The sequence below is a fragment of the Pelophylax lessonae genome, assembly GCF_965119305.1.
Source record: "Pelophylax lessonae genome assembly, chromosome: 7".
Classification (NCBI taxonomy): domain Eukaryota; kingdom Metazoa; phylum Chordata; class Amphibia; order Anura; family Ranidae; genus Pelophylax; species Pelophylax lessonae.
This window is the reverse complement of record NC_138774.1, coordinates 58,064,599-58,089,497: the sequence shown is the minus strand read 5'-3', so window position 1 is coordinate 58,089,497 and position 24,899 is coordinate 58,064,599. Positions and strand designations below refer to the sequence as shown.

General features: G+C 44.1%; 1 protein-coding gene across 1 annotated transcript in view; it reads right to left on the bottom strand.

Annotated features, from left to right (window-relative positions):
• Positions 1 to 272: 272 nt before the first annotated feature.
• The window catches only part of LOC309560646 (uncharacterized protein), a 41,731-nt gene continuing 17,104 nt past the window's right edge, over positions 273 to 24,899 (bottom strand). The window contains exons 2-3 of the mRNA XM_082264266.1: positions 21,576 to 21,896; positions 273 to 753 (exon numbers count right to left, since the gene is read on the bottom strand). Coding sequence (XP_082120392.1) covers positions 626 to 753; positions 21,576 to 21,896 — 449 coding nt within the window. The 3' untranslated portion in view covers positions 273 to 625. The remainder of the gene's footprint in view (positions 754 to 21,575; positions 21,897 to 24,899) is intronic.

Genomic DNA, 24,899 nt, shown 5'->3' with positions numbered 1-24,899 from the left:
TTGATATTGATTTAAAGCAGCTGTGAAAAGTAAAGGAAAACCTGAAAACATGGCCTGTTGGGGTACTTGAGGACTGATGTTGAGAACCACTGCTGTACAGCATCAACACTCTTCCATAATAAATTCAATAACTTAAAATATTAATGGAAGAGCATAATACTGGATAATAGAAATTAAATTTTACAATTTCGCAATTTCCTAAAATAATATATCTGTTTTAAGCATTTCAAGGGTCAGAGCTTAAACGAGAGGAAACCTGGCAACTAGGGACAGTTGACATTTATGGCTTACTGGCCTCTATCACTAAGGGTGTAGTTATCCTTGATCCAGAGCCTTATTTGTTGTAGTCCAATTGTTGCCCCCCATAGCAGTCATGTTGCTCGAAGCTAAGTATTGTTCCTTGTTTACCAGTGTACTTCTTTAGCCATCACCAATGTCCAAATATTGAGTAGGCAGTAATCCCGGAGCTTTCAGATTTGAAGACAGGGTGGTGTCCCTGATGAAGTGATGAGTTGGTGGGTGATCGAAGGTATGACAAAAATTACCTTCCCCAATCATGTTCATCAGGAGTTTTGATTGATCCACAGCACCAATATTCCAACAAACAATACACATTGTGGTTTAATTACTGAGACATATTGTAACAGGATTTCCAGATAACTATGCTAAGAAGGACGATCAAGATGATGAGAGCCATCAAACGTAAAATTTCCACAGCCAGCAACAGCTCCCCCTTTTCACAATGGCAGGTATCTGTGAACAAAACACAAATAAATATTTAACTGGACTATACAACAGATTACTGTTTTGCATTTAGTTGATAATCCAACATCTGCCTCTTACCTCTGTATGTTACCATAAAGAGGCCCCTCCCCCAGCTATCTGCTTTTATCTCAACCAGAAATTTTTGTTTTTAAGTGTATTTCCTGAACACCCCCACTAAAAACAATGCAACTGCACATTGAAGGACTGGTAAGCTTCAAATATTAAATAGCTGTTTGACACCTTCCCACCCAACTCCAGCTTCCCTTAACAGGGTCTTGGAAGGACAGCCTAATCATGTGATCACTGTGATTGACTGTCACAGTGGTCACATGACTGGGAGCCAGTCCCATCTATAACACTGTTCGGTCACTGAACTAGGAGCGTGCTCTCAGGACTGAAACTTCAGCTGTCTCTGGACACGTGTGTGGCATGTGAACTTTAAAGTACACCCTATTTGCCGTTGCACATACTGTATGTGTTACAAAGGGTGGCAAGAGAAAAACATATGAATAGTTACGCATTTCTCTTGCTGTTTAGGTCATTTCTCATTTCAAGAAGAAAGACCATAGGATTGATTTACCAAAATCAAAAAAAGCTGTTTACTTCACAGGGGAATATGCACTTTGCAAGAACATTTTCCCTATAACTTAGTGAACGAGGTGACTTCCATCATCCAATCATGTGCAAGAAAAAATACAGCTTTAAAGAAATTTCCTTGCACATGATTGGGTATTTTTTGCAAAGGGAAAATCTACCACATTCGGTAAGCTAAGGGAAAACCCATTGTGAAGTACAAATTCCCTTGCAAAGTGAACAGACTATTTGCCTTTAGGGCTTGTACATACTTGCTTCAAAATGTGTCATTGACATGCTTTTTTAAAGCACTATTAATACCAAATTACCTGTCACTAAATAAAATGGTTACTTTACAGTCATGTTCACATGTTGCATTTGCTTTGGTTTGCTTCAAAAATGATACCCCATGTCGCTTTGTTACTTCAAAATGTTTCCTAAGCCTCCTTAGAAGTCTATGCCAATGCTTGCTAACAGCACCTGCAACCTTTGTTTTAGATTTTAAAAGGACACATTTTGCTAAAATGGGGAGATTTAAAAAAAAAAAATATTTGAAAGGCTACAGTGAAATGACATGAGTAAGTAATCAGTGGGCGCTATTAAAGTCTGCCATCCTGGAGGCAACTAGATTTTGTGTCAGGCAAGTTAGTAAGAATAAACAGAAGAAAAAAACAATATGGTTCACTAAAGAGATAAGAAAGTAAGAAAACAGGGGTTTTAGCTGCCAGAGAGAAGTATACAAAAAGACAAAAGGAGGCCAAACACATTATCAGTGCTGCTAAAGCACAGAAAGACAAGAACATTTGTAAATCTTTAAAGAAAGGAGATAAAACCTTTTTTTAAGGTAAATTAGTGATAGAAGGAAAACCTAGACACAACACATATGTTGAGGGAGACCAGGATGTAGCAAACCATTTAAACAATTACTTCTGTTCAGTCTTCCAAGAAATAAATTGTACTAACAATAACAAGTTGGGGAATCATAATGGTTCTAGTTAAGACAGTTCATTTTTAGGATTTCTGGAGACCGAGGTAGCATAGGAACTGGTTAAAACATAATAAAGCAATGGGCCCTGATGGTATTCATCCCAGAGTTCTAAGAGAACTTTGACATATAGTTGTTGGACCATTAACAGATCTTTTTAATCAATCTCTTCTAACAGGAATAATTCCCCATGATTGGCAATTACAGGCCAGTGAGTTTATCACCAATTGTAGCCAAGTTAATTGAATAACTCCTGAAAAGAATGATCATTGATCACTTAAAAATACACAGCTTGCTGGACCCAAAGCAGCATGGCTTACTGAGGGCTGATCATGTCAGACTAATCTGATTGAATGTTTTGACTATATTACCAATGTTTTGGACCAGGGAGATGCTGTGAACATGGCATATCTTGATTTCAGCAAGGCATTGGATACAGTTCCACACAATGATCTAATGCTAAAATTGTACAAGCTTGGACTTGACCCTTGGGTGGTTCAGTGGATGTGCAGTTGGCTAAAGGATAGATCCCAGAGTGTGGTTGTAAATGGGGTTTACTCAGAACAGAGACCAGTCACTAGAGGTGTACCACAAGGCTCTGTTCTGGATCCTGTTCTTCTTAATCTCTATGTAAGAGATATAACTAAAGGTTTGTTGGGCAGGTATGTATTTTTTGCTGATGACATAAAGGTGTGTAAGAGGGTTGATATCCCTGGAGGTGTCTGAAACATAGAACATACTTTGGCATTGCTGGAAGATTGGTCAAAGCAGTGGAGACTGCAGTTTAATGTTTCTAAATGTAAAATAATGCATCTAGGGAAAAATAATCCTCTGAGAAAGTACAACATTGGGGGTACAGTGTTGGCCAAAACTACAGAAGATTTGGGGGGACTTATTTCAATTGATTGGAAAATGAGCAAACAGTATGACTAGGCAATGGGGAAGTGAATAGAATTCTAGGATACATCACTAGGGGAATCACCAGCAGGAGAAAGGGGGTCCTGATTCCTCTGTAAAGAACTTTATATCATTAGAGGAGTCACCATCAGCAGGAAGGAGGTTCTGATTCCTCTATATAGATCTTTAGTGAGACTTCTTTTAGAATACTGTGTCCAGTTCTGGAGACCTCACTTACAGAAAAGTATTGCTAAGACTGAACAAGTTTAGAGTCGGGTAACAAAAATGGTGAAAGGTTTGGTATGTACAGTCTGGAGAAAAGAAGGAAAAGGGGAGATGTGATTGAAACCTTTAAATACATCAAGGGGGTCAATAAGATTCATGAGCATGACCTCAAACTAACTGGAGGAAAGTTCAAACTAATCTTAGAAAGTATTATTTTACTACAAGTGTAGTTGATGCTTGGAATAAACTACCAGCAGGGTAGTGAGCCAGTCAACAGTAAATGGCTTCAAACATGCTTGGGATAAATATAGATCTATAGTCAGACAACAAAGTTAACAAAAATAAAAACCCAAAACAATAAAAAAAGTTAATGTGTATATATTTTGACCTTATGCCTGGTGCAGATGTTACAGTGCATTGCAAACGTATTCGGCCCCCTTTAACTTTTCGACCTTTTGCCACATTTCAGGCTTCAAACATAAAGATATAAAACTGTCATTTTTTTTGAAGAATCAACAAGTGGGACACAATCATGAAGTGGGACGAAATTTATTGGATATTTCAAACTTTTTTACCAAATAAAAAACGGAAAAATTGGGCGTGCAAAATTTTTCAGCCCCTTTACTTTCAGTGCAGCAAACTCTCTCCAGAAGTTCAGTGAGGATCTCAGAATGATCCAATGTTGACCTAAATGACTAATGATGATAAATAGAATCCACCTGTGTGTGATCAAGTCTCCATATAAATGCACCTGCACTGTGATAATCTCAGAGGTCCGTTTAAAGCGCAGAGAGCATCATGAAGAACAAGGAACACACCAGGCAGGTCCGAGATACTGTTGTGGAGAAGTTTAAAGCCCGCTTTGGATATAAAAAGATTTCCCAAGCTTTAAACATCTCAAGGAGCACTGTGCAAGCGATAATATTGAAATGGAAGGAGTATCAGACCACTGCAAATCTACGAAGACCTGGCCGTCCCTCTAAACTTTCAGCTCATACAAGGAGAAGACTGATCAGAGATGCAGCCAAGAGGCCCATGATCACTCTGGATGAACTGCAGAGATCTACAGCTGAGGTGGGAGACTCTGTCCATAGTACAACAATCAGTCTTATACTCCACAAATCTGGCCTTTATGGAAGAGTGGCGAGAAGAAAGCCATTTCTTAAAGATATCCATAAAAAGTGTCATTTAAAGTTTGCCACAAGCCACCTGGGAGACACACCAAACATGTGGAAGAAGGTGCTCTGGTCAGATGAAACCAAAATCAAACATTTTGGCAACAATGCAAAATGTTATGTTTGGCGTAAAAGCAACACAGCTCATCACCCTGAACACACCATCCCCACTGTCAAACATGGTGGTGGCAGCATCATGGTTTGGGCCTGCTTTTCTTCAGCAGGGACAGGGAAGATGGTTAAAATTGATGGGAAGATGGATGGAGCCAAATACAGGACCATTCTGGAAGAAAACCTGATGGAGTCTGCAAAAGACCTGAGACTGGGACGGAGATTTGTCTTCCAACAAGACAATGATCCAAAACATGAAGCAAAATCTACAATGGAATGGATCACAAATAAACATATCCAGGTGTTAGAATGGCCAAGTCAAAGTCCAGACCTGAATCCAATCAAGTGGAAAGAACTGAAAACTTCTGTTCACAAACGCTCTCCATCCAACCTCACTGAGCTCGAGCTGTTTTGCAAGGAGGAATGGGCAAAAATTTCAGTCTCTCGATGTGCAAAACTGATAGAGACATACCCCAAGCAACTTACAGCTGTAATCGCAGCAAAAGGTGGCGCTACAAATTATTAACTTAAGGGGGCTGAATAATTTTGCACGCCCAATTTTTCCGTTTTTTATGCGTTAAACAAGTTTGAAATATCCAATAAATTTCGTTCCACTTCATGATTGTGTCCCACTTGTTGTTGATTCTTCACAAAATATTACAGTTTTATATCTTTATGTTTGAAGCCTGAAATGTGGCAAAAGTTCGCAAAGTTCAAGGGGACCGAATACTTTCGCAAGGCACTGTACATCTAGTGTGCAGTGTGGAGCAGCAGGAAGGTGAGCTGGGTCCACACTGAAGCAGAGCAACTAGCAAACAGAACACATGGTGCACACTATAGGAATGCTATAGCAGACGGTAATTGGGGACCAGAGATAGAGGACTGAGCAGTGGAGGATCAGGAGAGCTGGGGGACCAGAGCAGGAGAAACTAGCAGATGTCACACAAGGTGTGCAGTGAGGGAGCAATATAGCGAGAGGTGAGTGGGGATCAAAGAGAGAGGAGGATCAGCAAAACAGGGGATCAGCAGAGCTGGGGGTTACTATTGAGTGGAAGATCAGCAAAACTGGGGGTTACTACTGAGTGGGGGATCAGCAGAACTAGGGATACTACTGAGCAGAAAATCTGCTAAACAATGGTACTAATATGCTGGGGATCTGCTGTAAGAGGAAACTAATGAGCTAGAGATCTGCCTATTTGGTGTACTACTGAGGTGGGGTTCTACTGGGCCCCTTTAAAATAAATAGAAAATCAATCAACAGAGGGCATTTAGCAAGCTTCATTAAAGCTTCATAAAAGCTTCACAGAAGCATCACAGAAGCATCAAAAACGTAATTAAAAAGCATGTTGAAGCGGTAGGCGCTTTAATGTGTGTTAAAGTCGAAGCAAGTGTAAATAAGCCCTTAGTAAATCAACCCCAATGACTGTGATCTTCCCAGGCTCTGAAGCGGCAAAGCAACCCCAAATCATAACATTTGCATCACATTGCATCACCGTTCACTATTAGGGTTGAGCGGACACCTAGATGTCCGTGTTCGACGGGTTCGGCCGAACTTTAAAAAAAAGTCCGGGTCCGTGTCCCGGACTTTTACCGAACTTTTCCCGGACACCGAACCCCATTGAAGTCAATGGGGACCCGAACTTTAAGGCACTAAAATGGCTCTAAAACACCAAAGGAAAGGGCTAGAGTGCTGCAAATGGCAGCAAAACGTAATTAAGAGCATGGCAAGTGCTCTGCAAACAAATGTGGATAGGGAAATAACTTAAAACAACAAAAAAAAACAGAAAAATAAAACAATGTTCTTCTTCATCTCTGAAGGACGAGGCCCATATGGAGTAGGAGGGAGGTTGAGGTGGTGGTGGATGTGGCGGTGACATAGGCGTGCGCACAGGGTGTGCTGGGTGTGCCTGGGCACACCCTAATCACCTAGGGCACATAGCATTGCCAGTGAGGAGATGGGAAAGATCTCCCTGGGACCTGCTCTGCTCTATTTCTCCTTGCCTACAGGTACATGGCCCCGATACATTACTCTCCCTGCTGGCAAACACATGCATGTGTATTTCAACTTTGGGGTGCACACCTTAATGCAATAGGCTGCGCACACCTATGGGCGGTGTAGGTGGAAGCGGCGGTGGAGGAGGACCAGGGCCGGATTAACAGCATCATGGGCTTGGTGCTGAGGATTTTGAAGGGCCTTAGGGCCGTGCCTTGCCATGCACCCAGAGGAGGAAGGGTGCAGCCATGCATGCCTAATTCAACATGGGATGCTGTCTCTGAAGCCCATAAACACATCCATGCATCGCCAACTGTCCCTCCTTGTCCGGCCTTCACGCTGTGTGGGGAGGTTCTGAGGGTGCTGCCTGGGGAAGCGAGCATAGAAGCCAGACTTCTGTGTTTACAAAGAGCGGTAACAGTGAATATGGCCAACCCGGGGCCTATATAAAAGGTAGGGGCCTGGAGCTGCAGCTCCAATAGCCCCTACATTAATCTGGCCCTGAGGAGGAGGACGAGGTAGCCAACACTGCTTCTTTTCACAAATTTTAAATGAGGGTACACCCCAAAAGAGTGAGAAAGAGCAAAAATGGAACAATGGGTGGGTAAGGTCGGTATCCATTGCTATTCTGCATAAGGTACGGAAAAGTCCCGTGGGATCCATGCCTGGTTCATTTTAATGAACGTGAGCTTGTCCACATTGTCTCTGGACAGGCGGCTGCGCTTGTCTGTTATAACGCCCCCAGCCGTGCTAAATACCCGTTCAGATAATACACTGGCTGCAGGGCACGCCAGCACCTCCAAGGCGTAAAGGGCAAGCTCAGGCCATGTGCCCAATTTGGAGACCCAGAAGTTGAAGGGGGCAGACCCGTCATTCACTACATGTAGGCGTGTGCACACATACTGCTCCACCATGTTGGTAAAATGCTGCCTCCTGCTAAGACGTTCCATCTGAGCTGCTGGTGCTGCTGTTTGTTGTGGCGTGCTGACAAAGCTTTTCCACATTTCGGCCATGCTAACCCTGCCTTCTGAGGTGCTGGCGGTGCCCTGGTTGCGTTGGCGACCTCCTCCTCCTCCTCCTCTGCCTTGTGCTTCCACTGTGGCCCCGCTGTCAGATGGGAATGCCAGCAGCATGGCGTCTACCAGCGTGCGCTTGTACTCGCGCATCTTGCGATCGCGCTCCAGTGAGTGAATTAAGGACGGTACGTTGTCCTTGTAACGGGGATCCAGCAGCGTGGCCACCCAGTAATCAGCACAAGTTAGAATGTGGGCAACTCGGCGGTCGTTGTGGAGACACTGCAGCATGTAATCGCTCATGTGTGCCAGGCTGCCCAGAGGCAACGAAAGGCTGTCCTCTGTGGGAGGTGTATGGTCCGTGTCCTCTGTATCCCCCCAGCCACGCACCAGTGATGGCCATGAGCTGGCCTGGGTGCCACCCTGCTGTGAACATGGTTCCATCTCCTCCTCCAGCTCCTCCTCCTCCTCATCCTCCTCATCCTCCAGAACTGTGCCCCTGCTGGACAATTGCGTCCCTGGCGTTTGCGTGTGCAGGAACCCACCCTCGGAGCCCCTTGCGAATGACTGCCCTGAAAGCCTTGGAAATGTTACCTCTTCATCCTCCTCCTCCTCCTCATCCTGTGCCACATCCTCTTCCATCATCGCCCGAATTGTTTTTTCAAGGAGGCATAGAAGTGGGATAGTTAAGCTGAGAACGGCGTCATTGCCACTGGCCATGTTGGTGGAGTACTCAAAACAGCGCAACAAGGCACACAGGTCTCGCATGGAGGCCCAGTTATTGGTGGTGAAGTGGTGCTGTTCCGCAGAGCGACTCACGCGTGCGTGCTGCAGCTGAAACTCCACTATGGCCTGCTGCTGCTCGCACAGTCTTTCCAGCATGTGCAAGGTGGAGTTCCACCTTGTGGGCACGTCACATATGAGGCGGTGAGCGGGAAGGCCGAAGTTACGCTGCAGCGCTGCCAGGCGAGCAGCAGCAGGGTGAGAACGCCGAAAGTGCGCACAAACGGCCCGCACTTTCTGCAGCAGCTCTGACATATCGGGGTAGTTTTTAAGGAACCTCTGCACCACCAAATTCAGCACATGCGCCAGGCAAGGGATGTGCGTCAAACCGGCTAGGCCCAGAGCTGCTATGAGATTTCGCCCGTTATCGCACACCACCAGGCCGGGCTTGAGGCTCGCTGGCAGCAACCACTCATTTGTCTGCTGTTCCATGCTCCTCCACAACTCCTGCGCGGTGTGTGGTTTGTCCCCCAAACAGGCAAGTTGTAAAACTGCCTGCTGTCGTTTACCCCTGGCCGTGCTGAAGTTGGTGGTGAAGGTGTTACGCTGTCCGGATGAGGAGGCGGTAGAGGATGAGGAAGCGGAGTAGGAGGAGTTAGGAACAGGAGGCAAACTGAAGCGCCCTGCAATCCTCGGTGGTGGAAGGACATGCGCCAAATTGCTATCCGCCTCAGGCCCATCCGCCACTGCATTTACCCAGTGTGCCGTTAGGGAGATATAACGCCCCTGACCGTGCTTACTGGTCCACGTATCCGTAGTTAGGTGGACCTTGGCACAGATGGCGTTGCGCAGTGCACACCTGATTTTTTCCCCCACTTGGTTGTGCAGGGAAGGGATGGCTTGCCTGGAAAAGTAGTGGCGGCTGGGCACGACGTACTGTGGGACAGCCACCGACATAAGGTTTTTAAAACTGTGCGTCTCCACCAGACGGAATGACAGCATTTCAAAGGCCAATAATTTTGAAATGCTGGCATTCAGGGCCAGGGATCGCGGGTGGGTAGGGGGGTACTTCCTCTTCCTCTCAAGTGTTTGGGAGATGGAAAGCTGAACGCTTCCACGGGACATTGTGGAGATGGTTGTTGGTGACCCAGGTGGTGGTGTTGCTGACAGATCGTCTGTTTGCGGGGTGGCAGGTGCCGGTATCACTACAGATGTGGCTGGAGCGGCCGAGACTGCAGCAGAAGAGGAAGCAGGATGAGCCAGAGACGTTTCTTGGTTTTGAAGGTGTGTACTCCACTGCAGCTCGTGCTTTGCACTTAGATGCCTGATCATGCAGGTTGTGCTCAGGTTGAGAAGGTTCATGCCTCGCTTCAAGCTCTGATTGCACAGGGTGCAAACCACTCGTGTCCTGTCATCAGCACATTTTCTAAAGAACTTCCACGCTAGAGAACTCCTTTGAGCTGACTTTGGTGCGCTCGTTCCCTTGCTGCGTTGGGCAGTAGCGGGCGTAGTGTCTAGGGCACGGCCGCTCCGCTTCTGCACCCTGCTCCCTCTTCTGCTGTGCTGGTGGCTCTGTGCGACCACCGCCTCTTCCTCCAAACTACTCAGTTCACCTGCATGACGTTCATTCCATGTGGGGTCGAGGACCTCATCGTCCTCCACATCATCTTCCACCCAGTCTTCACCCCTGCCCTCCTTGTCGGTCTCCACAATGCTGAACGCCGCAGCAGTTGGCACCTGCGTTTCGTCATCATCGGAGACGTGCTGCGATGATCCTTGCATGTACTCATCTTGAGAAATAAGTGGTTGGGCATCGCTGCACTCAATCTCTTCCACTTCTGGGGCAGGGCTAGGTGGATGGCCCTGGGAAACCCTGCTGACAGAGTCCTCAAAAAGAATAAGAGACTGCTGTATGGCTTGGGGCTCAGACTGCTGGCCTGATTTGCAAGGGGGTGAGGTGAAAGACGGTTGGACATTGGCTGCAGGTGCCAACTCTGACCTTTCTGCAGTAGACTGGGTGGGAGACAATGTGAAGGAACTGGAGGCACTGTCAGCAGCAAACCAATCTACTATCGCCTCAACTTGTTCTGGCCTCATCACTTCTAGGGGCGTTTGATGCCCTACCAAATACTGATGCAGGTTCTGTCGCCTACTCACACTTGAGGAAGGTGTTTCACTTGTGCGTGTAGCTGGCACAGATCGACCATGTCCTCTCCTTGCAACAGGAGCTCTACCAGCAGCACCACGACCCAGGCCACGGCCCTTATTTGACGGTCTCCTCATATTTCTGTAATTTAAGATCTTGCCCTAGAAAGGTTTTTATTGAATAGCGAAATAGAAAATATGATCCAAAAAAAGTGTATGTATATCACACGTACACAACCACACTAGGCCCCAATTACTATTGTTTGTACCCCTAAAAGGCTAGATGAGGAGTAGGGGGAGTATGGAACAGGCAGCACCCTCAAACCTTCAGAAGTATGAGATGAACCCCAACAACTTGGAAAGGTGGATCTCTCTCACACGTACCGACACAGACTATCCCGCAATTCAATTGATCCTCAAAGGTTTTTATTGAATAGCGGAATAGGAAATATGATCAAAAAAAGTGTATGTATCTCGCACGTACACAACCACACTAGGCCCCAATTACTATTGTTTGTACCCCTAAAAGGCTAGATGAGGAGTAGGGGGGGTATGGAACAGGCAGCACCCTCAAACCTTCAGAAGTATGAGATGAACCCCAACAACTTGGAAAGGTGGATCTCTCTCACACGTACCGACACAGACTATCCCGCAATTCAATTGATCCTCAAAGGTTTTTATTGAATAGCGGAATAGGAAATATGATCAAAAAAAGTGTATGTATCTCGCACGTACACAACCACACTAGGCCCCAATTACTATTGTTTGTACCCCTAAAAGGCTAGATGAGGAGTAGGGGGGGTATGGAACAGGCAGCACCCTCAAACCTTCAGAAGTATGAGATGAACCCCAACAACTTGGAAAGGTGGATCTCTCTCACACGTACCGACACAGACTATCCCGCAATTCAATTGATCCTCAAAGGTTTTTATTGAATAGCGGAATAGGAAATATGATCAAAAAAAGTGTATGTATCTCGCACGTACACAACCACACTAGGCCCCAATTACTATTGTTTGTACCCCTAAAAGGCTAGATGAGGAGTAGGGGGGGTATGGAACAGGCAGCACCCTCAAACCTTCAGAAGTATGAGATGAACCCCAACAACTTGGAAAGGTGGATCTCTCTCACACGTACCGACACAGACTATCCCGCAATTCAATTGATCCTCAAAGGTTTTTATTGAATAGCGGAATAGGAAATATGATCAAAAAAAGTGTATGTATCTCGCACGTACACAACCACACTAGGCCCCAATTACTATTGTTTGTACCCCTAAAAGGCTAGATGAGGAGTAGGGGGGGTATGGAACAGGCAGCACCCTCAAACCTTCAGAAGTATGAGATGAACCCCAACAACTTGGAAAGGTGGATCTCTCTCACACGTACCGACACAGACTATCCCGCAATTCAATTGATCCTCAAAGGTTTTTATTGAATAGCGGAATAGGAAATATGATCAAAAAAAGTGTATGTATCTCGCACGTACACAACCACACTAGGCCCCAATTACTATTGTTTGTACCCCTAAAAGGCTAGATGAGGAGTAGGGGGGGTATGGAACAGGCAGCACCCTCAAACCTTCAGAAGTATGAGATGAACCCCAACAACTTGGAAAGGTGGATCTCTCTCACACGTACCGACACAGACTATCCCGCAATTCAATTGATCCTCAAAGGTTTTTATTGAATAGCGGAATAGGAAATATGATCAAAAAAAGTGTATGTATCTCGCACGTACACAACCACACTAGGCCCCAATTACTATTGTTTGTACCCCTAAAAGGCTAGATGAGGAGTAGGGGGGGTATGGAACAGGCAGCACCCTCAAACCTTCAGAAGTATGAGATGAACCCCAACAACTTGGAAAGGTGGATCTCTCTCACACGTACCGACACAGACTATCCCGCAATTCAATTGATCCTCAAAGGTTTTTATTGAATAGCGGAATAGGAAATATGATCAAAAAAAGTGTATGTATCTCGCACGTACACAACCACACTAGGCCCCAATTACTATTGTTTGTACCCCTAAAAGGCTAGATGAGGAGTAGGGGGGGTATGGAACAGGCAGCACCCTCAAACCTTCAGAAGTATGAGATGAACCCCAACAACTTGGAAAGGTGGATCTCTCTCACACGTACCGACACAGACTATCCCGCAATTCAATTGATCCTCAAAGGTTTTTATTGAATAGCGGAATAGGAAATATGATCAAAAAAAGTGTATGTATCTCGCACGTACACAACCACACTAGGCCCCAATTACTATTGTTTGTACCCCTAAAAGGCTAGATGAGGAGTAGGGGGGGTATGGAACAGGCAGCACCCTCAAACCTTCAGAAGTATGAGATGAACCCCAACAACTTGGAAAGGTGGATCTCTCTCACACGTACCGACACAGACTATCCCGCAATTCAATTGATCCTCAAAGGTTTTTATTGAATAGCGGAATAGGAAATATGATCAAAAAAAGTGTATGTATCTCGCACGTACACAACCACACTAGGCCCCAATTACTATTGTTTGTACCCCTAAAAGGCTAGATGAGGAGTAGGGGGGGTATGGAACAGGCAGCACCCTCAAACCTTCAGAAGTATGAGATGAACCCCAACAACTTGGAAAGGTGGATCTCTCTCACACGTACCGACACAGACTATCCCGCAATTCAATTGATCCTCAAAGGTTTTTATTGAATAGCGGAATAGGAAATATGATCAAAAAAAGTGTATGTATATCACACGTACACAACCACACTAGGCCCCAATTACTATTGTTTGTACCCCTAAAAGGCTAGGAGTAGGGGGAGTATGGAACAGGCAGCACCCTCAAACCTTCAGAAGTATGAGATGAACCTCAACAACTTGGAAAGGTGGATCTCTCTCACACGTACCAACACAGACTATCCCCCAATTTAACTGATCCCCAAAGGTTTTTGATTAAATAGCGGAATAGAAAATATGATCCCAAAAAAGTGTATGTATATCACACGTACACAACCACACTAGGCCCCAATTACTATTGTTTGTACCCCTAAAAGGCTAGGAGTAGGGGGAGTATGGAACAGGCAGCACCCTCAAACCTTCAGAAGTATGAGATGAACCCCAACAACTTGGAAAGGTGGATCTCTCTCACACGTACCAACACAGACTATCCCCCAATTTAACTGATCCCCAAAGGTTTTTGATTAAATAGCGGAATAGAAAATATGATCCCAAAAAAGTGTATGTATATCACACGTACACAACCACACTAGGCCCCAATTACTATTGTTTGTACCCCTAAAAGGCTAGGAGTAGGGGGAGTATGGAACAGGCAGCACCCTCAAACCTTCAGAAGTATGAGATGAACCCCAACAACTTGGAAAGGTGGATCTCTCTCACACGTACCAACACAGACTATCCCCCAATTTAACTGATCCCCAAAGGTTTTTGATTAAATAGCGGAATAGAAAATATGATCCCAAAAAAGTGTATGTATATCACACGTACACAACCACACTAGGCCCCAATTACTATTGTTTGTACCCCTAAAAGGCTAGGAGTAGGGGGAGTATGGAACAGGCAGCACCCTCAAACCTTCAGAAGTATGAGATGAACCCCAACAACTTGGAAAGGTGGATCTCTCTCACACGTACCAACACAGACTATCCCCCAATTTAACTGATCCCCAAAGGTTTTTGATTAAATAGCGGAATAGAAAATATGATCCCAAAAAAGTGTATGTATATCACACGTACACAACCACACTAGGCCCCAATTACTATTGTTTGTACCCCTAAAAGGCTAGGAGTAGGGGGAGTATGGAACAGGCAGCACCCTCAAACCTTCAGAAGTATGAGATGAACCCCAACAACTTGGAAAGGTGGATCTCTCTCACACGTACCAACACAGACTATCCCCCAATTTAACTGATCCCCAAAGGTTTTTGATTAAATAGCGGAATAGAAAATATGATCCCAAAAAAGTGTATGTATATCACACGTACACAACCACACTAGGCCCCAATTACTATTGTTTGTACCCCTAAAAGGCTAGGAGTAGGGGGAGTATGGAACAGGCAGCACCCTCAAACCTTCAGAAGTATGAGATGAACCCCAACAACTTGGAAAGGTGGATCTCTCTCACACGTACCAACACAGACTATCCCCCAATTTAACTGATCCCCAAAGGTTTTTGATTAAATAGCGGAATAGAAAATATGATCCCAAAAAAGTGTATGTATATCACACGTACACAACCACACTAGGCCCCAATTACTATTGTTTGTACCCCTAAAAGGCTAGGAGTAGGGGGAGTATGGAACAGGCAGCACCCTCAAACCTTCAGAAGTATGAGATGAACCTCAACAACTTGGAAAGGTGGATCTCTCTCACACGTACCAACACAGACTATCCCCCAATTTAACTGATCCCCAAAGGTTTTTGATTAAATAGCGGAATAGAAAATATGATCCCAAAAAAGTGTATGTATATCACACGTACACAACCACACTAGGCCCCAATTACTATTGTTTGTACCCCTAAAAGGCTAGGAGTAGGGGGAGTATGGAACAGGCAGCACCCTCAAACCTTCAGAAGTATGAGATGAACCCCAACAACTTGGAAAGGTGGATCTCTCTCACACGTACCAACACAGACTATCCCCCAATTTAACTGATCCCCAAAGGTTTTTGATTAAATAGCGGAATAGAAAATATGATCCCAAAAAAGTGTATGTATATCACACGTACACAACCACACTAGGCCCCAATTACTATTGTTTGTACCCCTAAAAGGCTAGGAGTAGGGGGAGTATGGAACAGGCAGCACCCTCAAACCTTCAGAAGTATGAGATGAACCTCAACAACTTGGAAAGGTGGATCTCTCTCACACGTACCAACACAGACTATCCCCCAATTTAACTGATCCCCAAAGGTTTTTGATTAAATAGCGGAATAGAAAATATGATCCCAAAAAAGTGTATGTATATCACACGTACACAACCACACTAGGCCCCAATTACTATTGTTTGTACCCCTAAAAGGCTAGGAGTAGGGGGAGTATGGAACAGGCAGCACCCTCAAACCTTCAGAAGTATGAGATGAACCCCAACAACTTGGAAAGGTGGATCTCTCTCACACGTACCAACACAGACTATCCCCCAATTTAACTGATCCCCAAAGGTTTTTGATTAAATAGCGGAATAGAAAATATGATCCCAAAAAAGTGTATGTATATCACACGTACACAACCACACTAGGCCCCAATTACTATTGTTTGTACCCCTAAAAGGCTAGGAGTAGGGGGAGTATGGAACAGGCAGCACCCTCAAACCTTCAGAAGTATGAGATGAACCCCAACAACTTGGAAAGGTGGATCTCTCTCACACGTACCAACACAGACTATCCCCCAATTTAACTGATCCCCAAAGGTTTTTGATTAAATAGCGGAATAGAAAATATGATCCCAAAAAAGTGTATGTATATCACACGTACACAACCACACTAGGCCCCAATTACTATTGTTTGTACCCCTAAAAGGCTAGGAGTAGGGGGAGTATGGAACAGGCAGCACCCTCAAACCTTCAGAAGTATGAGATGAACCCCAACAACTTGGAAAGGTGGATCTCTCTCACACGTACCAACACAGACTATCCCCCAATTTAACTGATCCCCAAAGGTTTTTGATTAAATAGCGGAATAGAAAATATGATCCCAAAAAAGTGTATGTATATCACACGTACACAACCACACTAGGCCCCAATTACTATTGTTTGTACCCCTAAAAGGCTAGGAGTAGGGGGAGTATGGAACAGGCAGCACCCTCAAACCTTCAGAAGTATGAGATGAACCCCAACAACTTGGAAAGGTGGATCTCTCTCACACGTACCAACACAGACTATCCCCCAATTTAACTGATCCCCAAAGGTTTTTGATTAAATAGCGGAATAGAAAATATGATCCCAAAAAAGTGTATGTATATCACACGTACACAACCACACTAGGCCCCAATTACTATTGTTTGTACCCCTAAAAGGCTAGGAGTAGGGGGAGTATGGAACAGGCAGCACCCTCAAACCTTCAGAAGTATGAGATGAACCCCAACAACTTGGAAAGGTGGATCTCTCTCACACGTACCAACACAGACTATCCCCCAATTTAACTGATCCCCAAAGGTTTTTGATTAAATAGCGGAATAGAAAATATGATCCCAAAAAAGTGTATGTATATCACACGTACACAACCACACTAGGCCCCAATTACTATTGTTTGTACCCCTAAAAGGCTAGGAGTAGGGGGAGTATGGAACAGGCAGCACCCTCAAACCTTCAGAAGTATGAGATGAACCCCAACAACTTGGAAAGGTGGATCTCTCTCACACGTACCAACACAGACTATCCCCCAATTTAACTGATCCCCAAAGGTTTTTGATTAAATAGCGGAATAGAAAATATGATCCCAAAAAAGTGTATGTATATCACACGTACACAACCACACTAGGCCCCAATTACTATTGTTTGTACCCCTAAAAGGCTAGATGAGGAGTAGGGGGAGTATGGAACAGGCAGCACCCTCAAACCTTCAGTATGAGATTGTGTTCACTGTACCCCACAAAGATTGAGTTCACTGCACCCCACAATGATTGTGTTCACTGCACCCCACAAAGATTGTGTTCACTGCACCTCACAAAGATTGTGTTCACTGTACCCCCCAAAGATTGTGTTCACTGCACCCCACAAAGATTCTGTTCACTGTACCCCACAAAGATTGTGTTCACTGCACCCCAAAAAGATTGTGTTCACTGCACCCCAAAAAGGATGTTGTTCACTGCACCCCAAAAAGGATGTTGTTCACTCCACCCCAAAAAGATTGTGTTCACTGCACCCCACAAAGATTGTGTTCACTGCACCCCAAAAAGATTGTGTTCACTGCACCCCAAAAAGGATTTTGTTCACTGCACCCCAAAAAGGATGTTGTTCACTCCACCCCAAAAAGATTGTGTTCACTGCACCCCAAAAAGATTGTGTTCACTGCACCCCACAAAGGATTTTGTTCACTGCACCCCAAAAAGATTGTGTTCACTGCACCCCAAAAAGGATGTTGTTCACTGCACCCCAAAAAGGATTTTGTTCACTGCACCCCAAAAAGATTGTGTTCACTGCACCCCACAAAGGATTTTGTTCACTGCACCCCAAAAAGATTGTGTTCACTGCACACCAAAAAGGATTGTGTTCACTGCACCCCAAAAAGATTTTGTTCACTGCACCCCAAAAAGATTGTGTTCACTGCAGCCCAAAAAGATTGTGTTCACTGCAGCCCAAAAAGATTGTGTTCACTGCAGCCCAAAAAGATTGTGTTCACTGCAGCCCAAAAAGATTGTGTTCACTGCAGCTCACACACAGAAAAATGGATGTGGATCACTGACACCTGCCTATCTCCAATCCCACACCACACAGCAATATCGATTGTAGTTTGTAGAACACAGTTTCCCTAAAATTCAGCAGACTCTGTCCCTAACAGGATTGAGAAGAGATCGTAGATCAGGATTGAGTGCAGACCCCACCCCCCACACAGCAATATCGATTGTAGTTTGTAGAAGACACTGACCCTATATAATTCAGCAGACTCTATCCCTAAAATGCCTACAACTCGCCCTGCCTAAACACTCCGACCTGTCCCTCAATTCTATCCGGACACAAATGGTTTTTTCCTGCCTATCTTTCCCTAATCAGCAGCCAGCACGTTGATGTGTGCTCTGTCCCTGAATCTAAGCAGCATAATGACGCCGCTGCGGCTGCCTCGAACTTATAAAGACTTGGTCACATGCTTCAGACGGCCAATCACAGCTACTGAGACATTTGCAGGCATGGCTGGGATGGCTTAAGGCACACCAGTTAAACGATTGTTGATTGGCTGTTGAAAGCCCGCCATGAAAAGAGCGCCAAAGCATGCAAAACCCGGAAATAAAACGACCGAACACGGATTTTTACCCGAACATACAGTAAAGTGTCCGTGTCCGTGTTCGGGTACAAAAAATCCAATTATTCGGTACGAACACGAATAATACAGTCCGTGTTCGCTCAACACTATTCACTATTATTCTTATTACTTGTTTTTCGTTGGGGGAGGTATGGTGAGGTGGAGACACCTAATATTTGACTGTTGGTTCAGCTCATCAGTAAATGTTATATAGGCTTTTAATATTAATTACATTAAAAGTCAAAGTGGTTGTATATCCTTACATATACGCAGTTAAGTGATTACCCTTAGGTGATACACTGAGATGAAACAAATCCTCCTACATAAGTTGTATCTGTCTAATCTGTCTATCTGCAGCCCCTCTCTCCTCTACAGCCGTTTAAAGTGCTGCATTTTTAAAGCTTGTCTGAGACTTTGGAAAAAAGTCGGCAGAGAGATGAAATTACACACCAGAGAGCTCAGTAATAGGAGCTCTGAGAGCTGATTGGAGGGAAGAGACACACATCCCCTTCACACGGCACATGGGAACAGAGTTGAGACTGTCAATCACAGGCTGTGTGCTGGAGCACCCACCCCATCATCCTTTTTCTCTTGGTGTCAGGAAAACTTGTCAGAAATTATTCATGTTGATAGCAGAGGAAGGAGGCAGCAGACAAAAATGACACTTAGTGCTATGGAGTGAAAAATGTAGACACTATAGAGAAATATGCTTTGTTCATATTTCATGTTTACAACCACTTTAAATGTTATGTGAACAATATATGTGCTATTTCCTTTCTATATTGTGGTATTTATTTGTCTTTTAATATGATTCAGTTTTCAACGTTCCTAAGGAAGCGGGTTCTCTAACCTGAACAACGAGTCACATTTAACCTTCTTCATAATCAACATGTAACAGTAAAGTAAGATATAATTATTAACCACTTAAGCCCCGGAGGATTTTCCTGCTAAAAGACCAGGGGGTATTTTGCGATTCGGCACTGCGTGACTTTAACGGACAATTGCGCGGTCGTGCGACGCTGTACCTAAACGAATTTGACGTCCTTTTTTTCCCACAAACAGAGCTTTCTTTTGGTGGTATTTGATCACCTGTGCGATTTTTTGATCACGCGCTATAAACAAAAAAAATAGCGACAATTTTGCAAAAATAGCAATATTTTTCACATTTTTTTATATGAAATTCCCCCAAAAAAAAAAGTAAAAATCAAAATTTTTTAACATTTTTGGCCAATTTGTTTTATCCTACCTATGTTTGGTAAAAAAAATCGCAAAAAGCGTATTTTGATTGGTTTGCGCAAAAGTTATCGCGTTTACTAACAAAGGGAAAGATTTTTGTCATTTTTGTTGTTTTTTTTTTTAACGCGTAATGGCGGCGATCTGCGATTTTTTTTGCGGTACTGCGACATTGCGGCGGACAGATCGGACCCTTGACTGACATTTTTGACACTTTTGGGGTTACCAGTGACATTTCTACAGTAATCAGTGCTATACATATGCACTGTTACTGTAAAAATACACTGGCAGTGAAGGGGTTAACTTTATTTGGGAGGGAGGGGCTGTGTGTGTCCCTAGGGGCGTGATTCTTACTGTGATTGGCTGTGGCTCTAGCTGTAAGGACACTGATCAACGGATCTACATACTAGATCCGAGTAATCAGTGTCTTTACAGCGATGAGAATGACAGGCAGCTTGTTTACACAAGCTGCCTGACATTCTCCCTCTTCCCCCGACGATCGCCGAGTGGCCGGCGGACATCGGGTCCGCTGGTCACACGCGCGGGGGGGTGCGTGACCGCGCGGGAGCGGGAGCGCGCCTCCGCGGGCGCGCGCTCGCTCCCCAGACCCTCCCAGGCTAGTGACGTTAATTAACGTCACTCTGCCTGGCAGGGGCTGACCGCCGCAGTAAATCTACTTGCGGCGGTCGGCAAGCAGTTAAGTTGATGGGTGATGGTAACTTGGGCATTATGTGAAAGTATGTAATGCCTAAAAATAACTGACCACATAGCGAGCTCTAATAGTTCTCTGAGGGAACCTGAATTTTGTTACATTGCATGTATTTGGTTTAATTCATTGCTGATGCAATGTTTTTTAACCCCTTAGACCCAGCGCCTGCTGGCTCTTTAAGGAGTTTAGAATGCCAGAAGGTGGGGTGAGGCTTATGGTCATGTGACCAGTATGATTGGCTGTCACGGTGGTCACATGATCGGAAAGCTCCCAATCACAAGCAGTGATTGGGAGCTTTCTGTTAGCTGTGCCCGGGAGAGCACCCTCTGCACAGCGACGCTATTGCACGCAAATATGCGGCCACTCAGCGCCAAGTCCTGGCTGCCAAGAGGCCATATATTTTTGTGATTTCGGTGCAAGGAGGTTACTAAAGTGTATCTATGTTCAAAATTTAAAATCATGTATTTATTTTCACATAATGTTGCATATTTCAATTATTCTAGCCTACTCATATTACTCTGTATGACCTTGAAGTTAGTTGAATTACTTTGTGAAGATCCCCACAGTTTTACTTCCTTGAATTCTGTAACACGGATTCACGAAGGCCTGTGAGTAAGCACTGCTGTGTCACTCATTTCACTGAACCTGCCTTCTGAAATACAGAGATGCTGAGTGGGGGAGTTTCAGGAGGCGGAATCAGTACAGGAACCACTGCTTGCAGGCAGCAAGGTACCATGGAATAAATCTGTATATGTGGTTAAACCTGTCTGGCACCCATAAAGTCCCAGCTAGTAAGAAAGAATCCAATGAATTTGAGGAAGAGGTACATTGCTCCTTGTGGCTAGTCAAGATCTTGAATAGTACTGGGTTTATTTACTAAAGGCAAACAGATTGTTCACTTTGGATGATAGAAGTCAACAGAGCTTCACCTCATTCACTAAGCTATGGGGAAAATTCTCTTGCCATGTGCAACTTCCATTGCAAAGTGAACAGCCTAATTGCCTTTGATAAATCAAGTCCACTGTCTTCTCCAGGTACATCTCTTTGACAGGGCCTCATGACTTAATAAATACCTGCAGGTGCAGAACAAGATGACTTGGTCACGTTCAATCTTGTCCCGTTCCCTCTGGCCGATTTCCCCTCAGCTGTCTCCACCAGGCAGCAGTATATTCCGGAGTCAGCCTCGGACAGGTTGGATATGGTAATCACTCGGTTTAAAGACTCATAGGTCACTCGGCCTTCTTTACTAATAAGATTTCTCTCCTCACAGCCCAGAGTCCAAAAAACGGAGAAGGAAGAAGACTGAAAGGATACTTTGCATTCGATGGTCACGGAGCCTCCTGTTTGTGCAGTGACGAAAGGCGGCTGGTCAACCACAGTACGAATGTTATCACCTGTTTGTAAAATAATGTAATTCATAATGTAAGGACAATCTGTGTTCTGTGTCATGGCACAACAAAGAAGAATGATAAAATAAACAATTATCCCATAGCAAGCAATTCATAAATGTATGTTATGCTGTCATATAAACAACAATTTTTAGACAATTTTAACTACCTTCAATTGCAAAAAATGGATCATGGTGACCTACCACCAACAGTATAGATTGTTCCACAGTCTAGGCCTACCTTTGCTAAAGTGATACTACACACATATTATTTTATTTACATCATCCCTTTTCTTTATGTTAATAGATGATGGCACTGTAATTACTTGTATTCTAATGAAAAAAACACCTAAATAACTTATTTTCTAATCAATATACAGCTGTCACGTGACATGACCCAGCTCTTTCCCAGCCTGTCTGTAGGGAAACGGTGGCACGAGGAGCTTCTAGTCCTCTGCTGCTGGTCACATGTTCAAAATAATAAAAAAAAAAAATATCAATAAACTGTTGAAAGCATCATACAAATATATATTTGAAATCAAATCTTTATTGATTATTGACAATAACATGGTGTGGGTGGATTTCTGAAAGTCACAGGCTGTATCATGCCCTTCCAGCCTGTGTCTTAGAATAAGAGGGAGGTGACGCCTCTATCAATAAGGATGTAATATCCCATCCCCATTATGTTTAGATGATTAGTGGGCATGGAGGAGGAGGGAGGGAGTGGGCTGTCATTTACTACTGTGTATATGCCCACATGCGCGACTCTATAGTCACATGGGCTGCTCAGATGTAATATGGCGCTTTCCCACTGCATTGAACCAAACGGTTCGGCTCGCTTTTGTGCTTTTCCACTGCTGGTACCGCATGGTATGGTGTAGGAATGGTTCTGTACGGTACGGTGCGGCGGTGCTTTTCCACTGCATGGAACCGAACGGTACGGCTCTCAAAAACAGTACCACCTCGATTGTAGTTCCAAGAGGTACCATACCCGGTACCATATCCCACAATCCTTTGCATGCAGTCACTACTAGGGATGTAACGATATCAAAATCTCACGGTACGATACAATTTCGATATTGACCTCACGGTACGATATTTATTGCGATATTGTGGAAAAGCTCATGGTATTGTTAAATAGCTCATGATAGTGTTTGTGATGATAATAGCGAAAAAATACCGACATTTATTCTGCTTTTGCCAGTCAACAGGCAATTTATTGTTGTATTTATGGATCCATGACAACATAAAACACTGATCACATAGTGCTTTTAAAGTGCAAGTTGTAGTCAGGAACATCAATATTCTGTATAGTAATATTTGGTTGCATAACTGATTCTTCTGTGCAATGTTCAAGTTAAGAAGCAGCTAGAACAATTGTAAACAAACAATAGGCACAGTAAAAAAAATCCTTAAACTCTGGTCTATGTAGTTAACAATGATTTGTTCCGCGGGACTGTGTTTATTCCTCTTGCTTTTTGATGGACACCTGTCCTTTTAATATTGTAACCCAACCACGACGATATCGAGACGACCACGACGATACGATATCGCGATATCTTCGATATCGTTACATCCCTAGTCACTACTAGCCACTGATTGGTCAGAGAATCCCACCCACCCCGTTGTTATCCCACCCACTTAACTTTAGTACTACTTTAGTGGAAAAGCAAACCATACCGTACCGTACTGAACCGTTCCAACACCGTACCATGCGGTACCAGCAGTGGAAAAGCAAACTGGGCCAAGCAGGGCCGTGTAGAGCCGAGCCGGTACTTGCAGTGGAAAAGGGAGGAAATGCTTAGCATAGAAATTCACTGAAAACTGAGCATGTGCAGAGCTGCCAGCACAGCTCTGCAAAATCCCTAGCCGCATTGGGGACATGGACAGGGAGGAGAACAGCAGGATCAGCCTGGGTTTTTACAGAGTACAGAAAGCGAATCCCATGTTGGGTGAATGAGTATGTAATATGTAATACAACATTTGTTAATAGTTTTTAATGATGTGGGTTTAATGACACTTTAATCTTCTTACCCCTGAGGAACCCTTAAAATAATTTTCAAGTTCTCTGGGATCCCCTGCAAGGATGTATCCTACCTACAGCACTTGGTATATCAGTGTGATCAATAAAATAAATAAAGCTTTAAATAAAAGAAAAAGTAATGTAGAACACCTAGTATGTGAAACCTTGGGCAGTTCACGTTATTACTAATCCCCTACAAAACTATTTTCAGTAATATTCCTGAAATGAATAACATACATGGAAAAAAAGGTCAGACAGTAAAAACTGTGGTATCCTTTAAAAAAAACAGTGTAGAAGTGACCTCTATTTTGGTAGTTAGTGGAAAGTTGAGCCTTTGTATTGGTGGTCAGTGTAGGTAGGAGATCAATTCACCATTGCTCACTGCTCCAGGAAGCCCTAACAACCTCAAGAGGAACATTGAGAAACATTGATCAAGGCAGAAACTGTAGACTATAAGTAGTATGAAAATACTGAAATCAAACTTTAACTGCATGTTAACCCTAAATCTATTTTTCAGTATGTTTGGTGTGATGGCCTACTGTATACAATTTTCTTTAGCAGCCCATTTTTTTGTGAACCCATTGGAAAAGTTCCTTACCTGGAGATCCTGTCAGTAACATCTCACCCTTGTACAAGTATACAGTTCAGAAAAGTTTGTTCTGATTTATTGAAGACTCAAGAATCAGAATGACAAAAAGACTTTAGAAGGAGATTAGCAATGGCAGCCATTATGTTTCTCTCATAAAAGGTCATATTTTAAATCTTAGGATGTCTTCCTTACAATGCTACATTACAGAATAAGTCAGCTTTCCATGTGAGTTCCTTCAGTTGTCCGTTTTCCTGCTTGTCTAATAGGCTTGACAGGCAGTCCAACGACCAACTGAACGAGGTTGACAACGTTCTCACTAATTGTGAGGCAGTGGCTTAGCATTGTCATCCTGCAACATAAAGTGCTGTGACTAGCCGCTTCTGGACCACCCTACATAC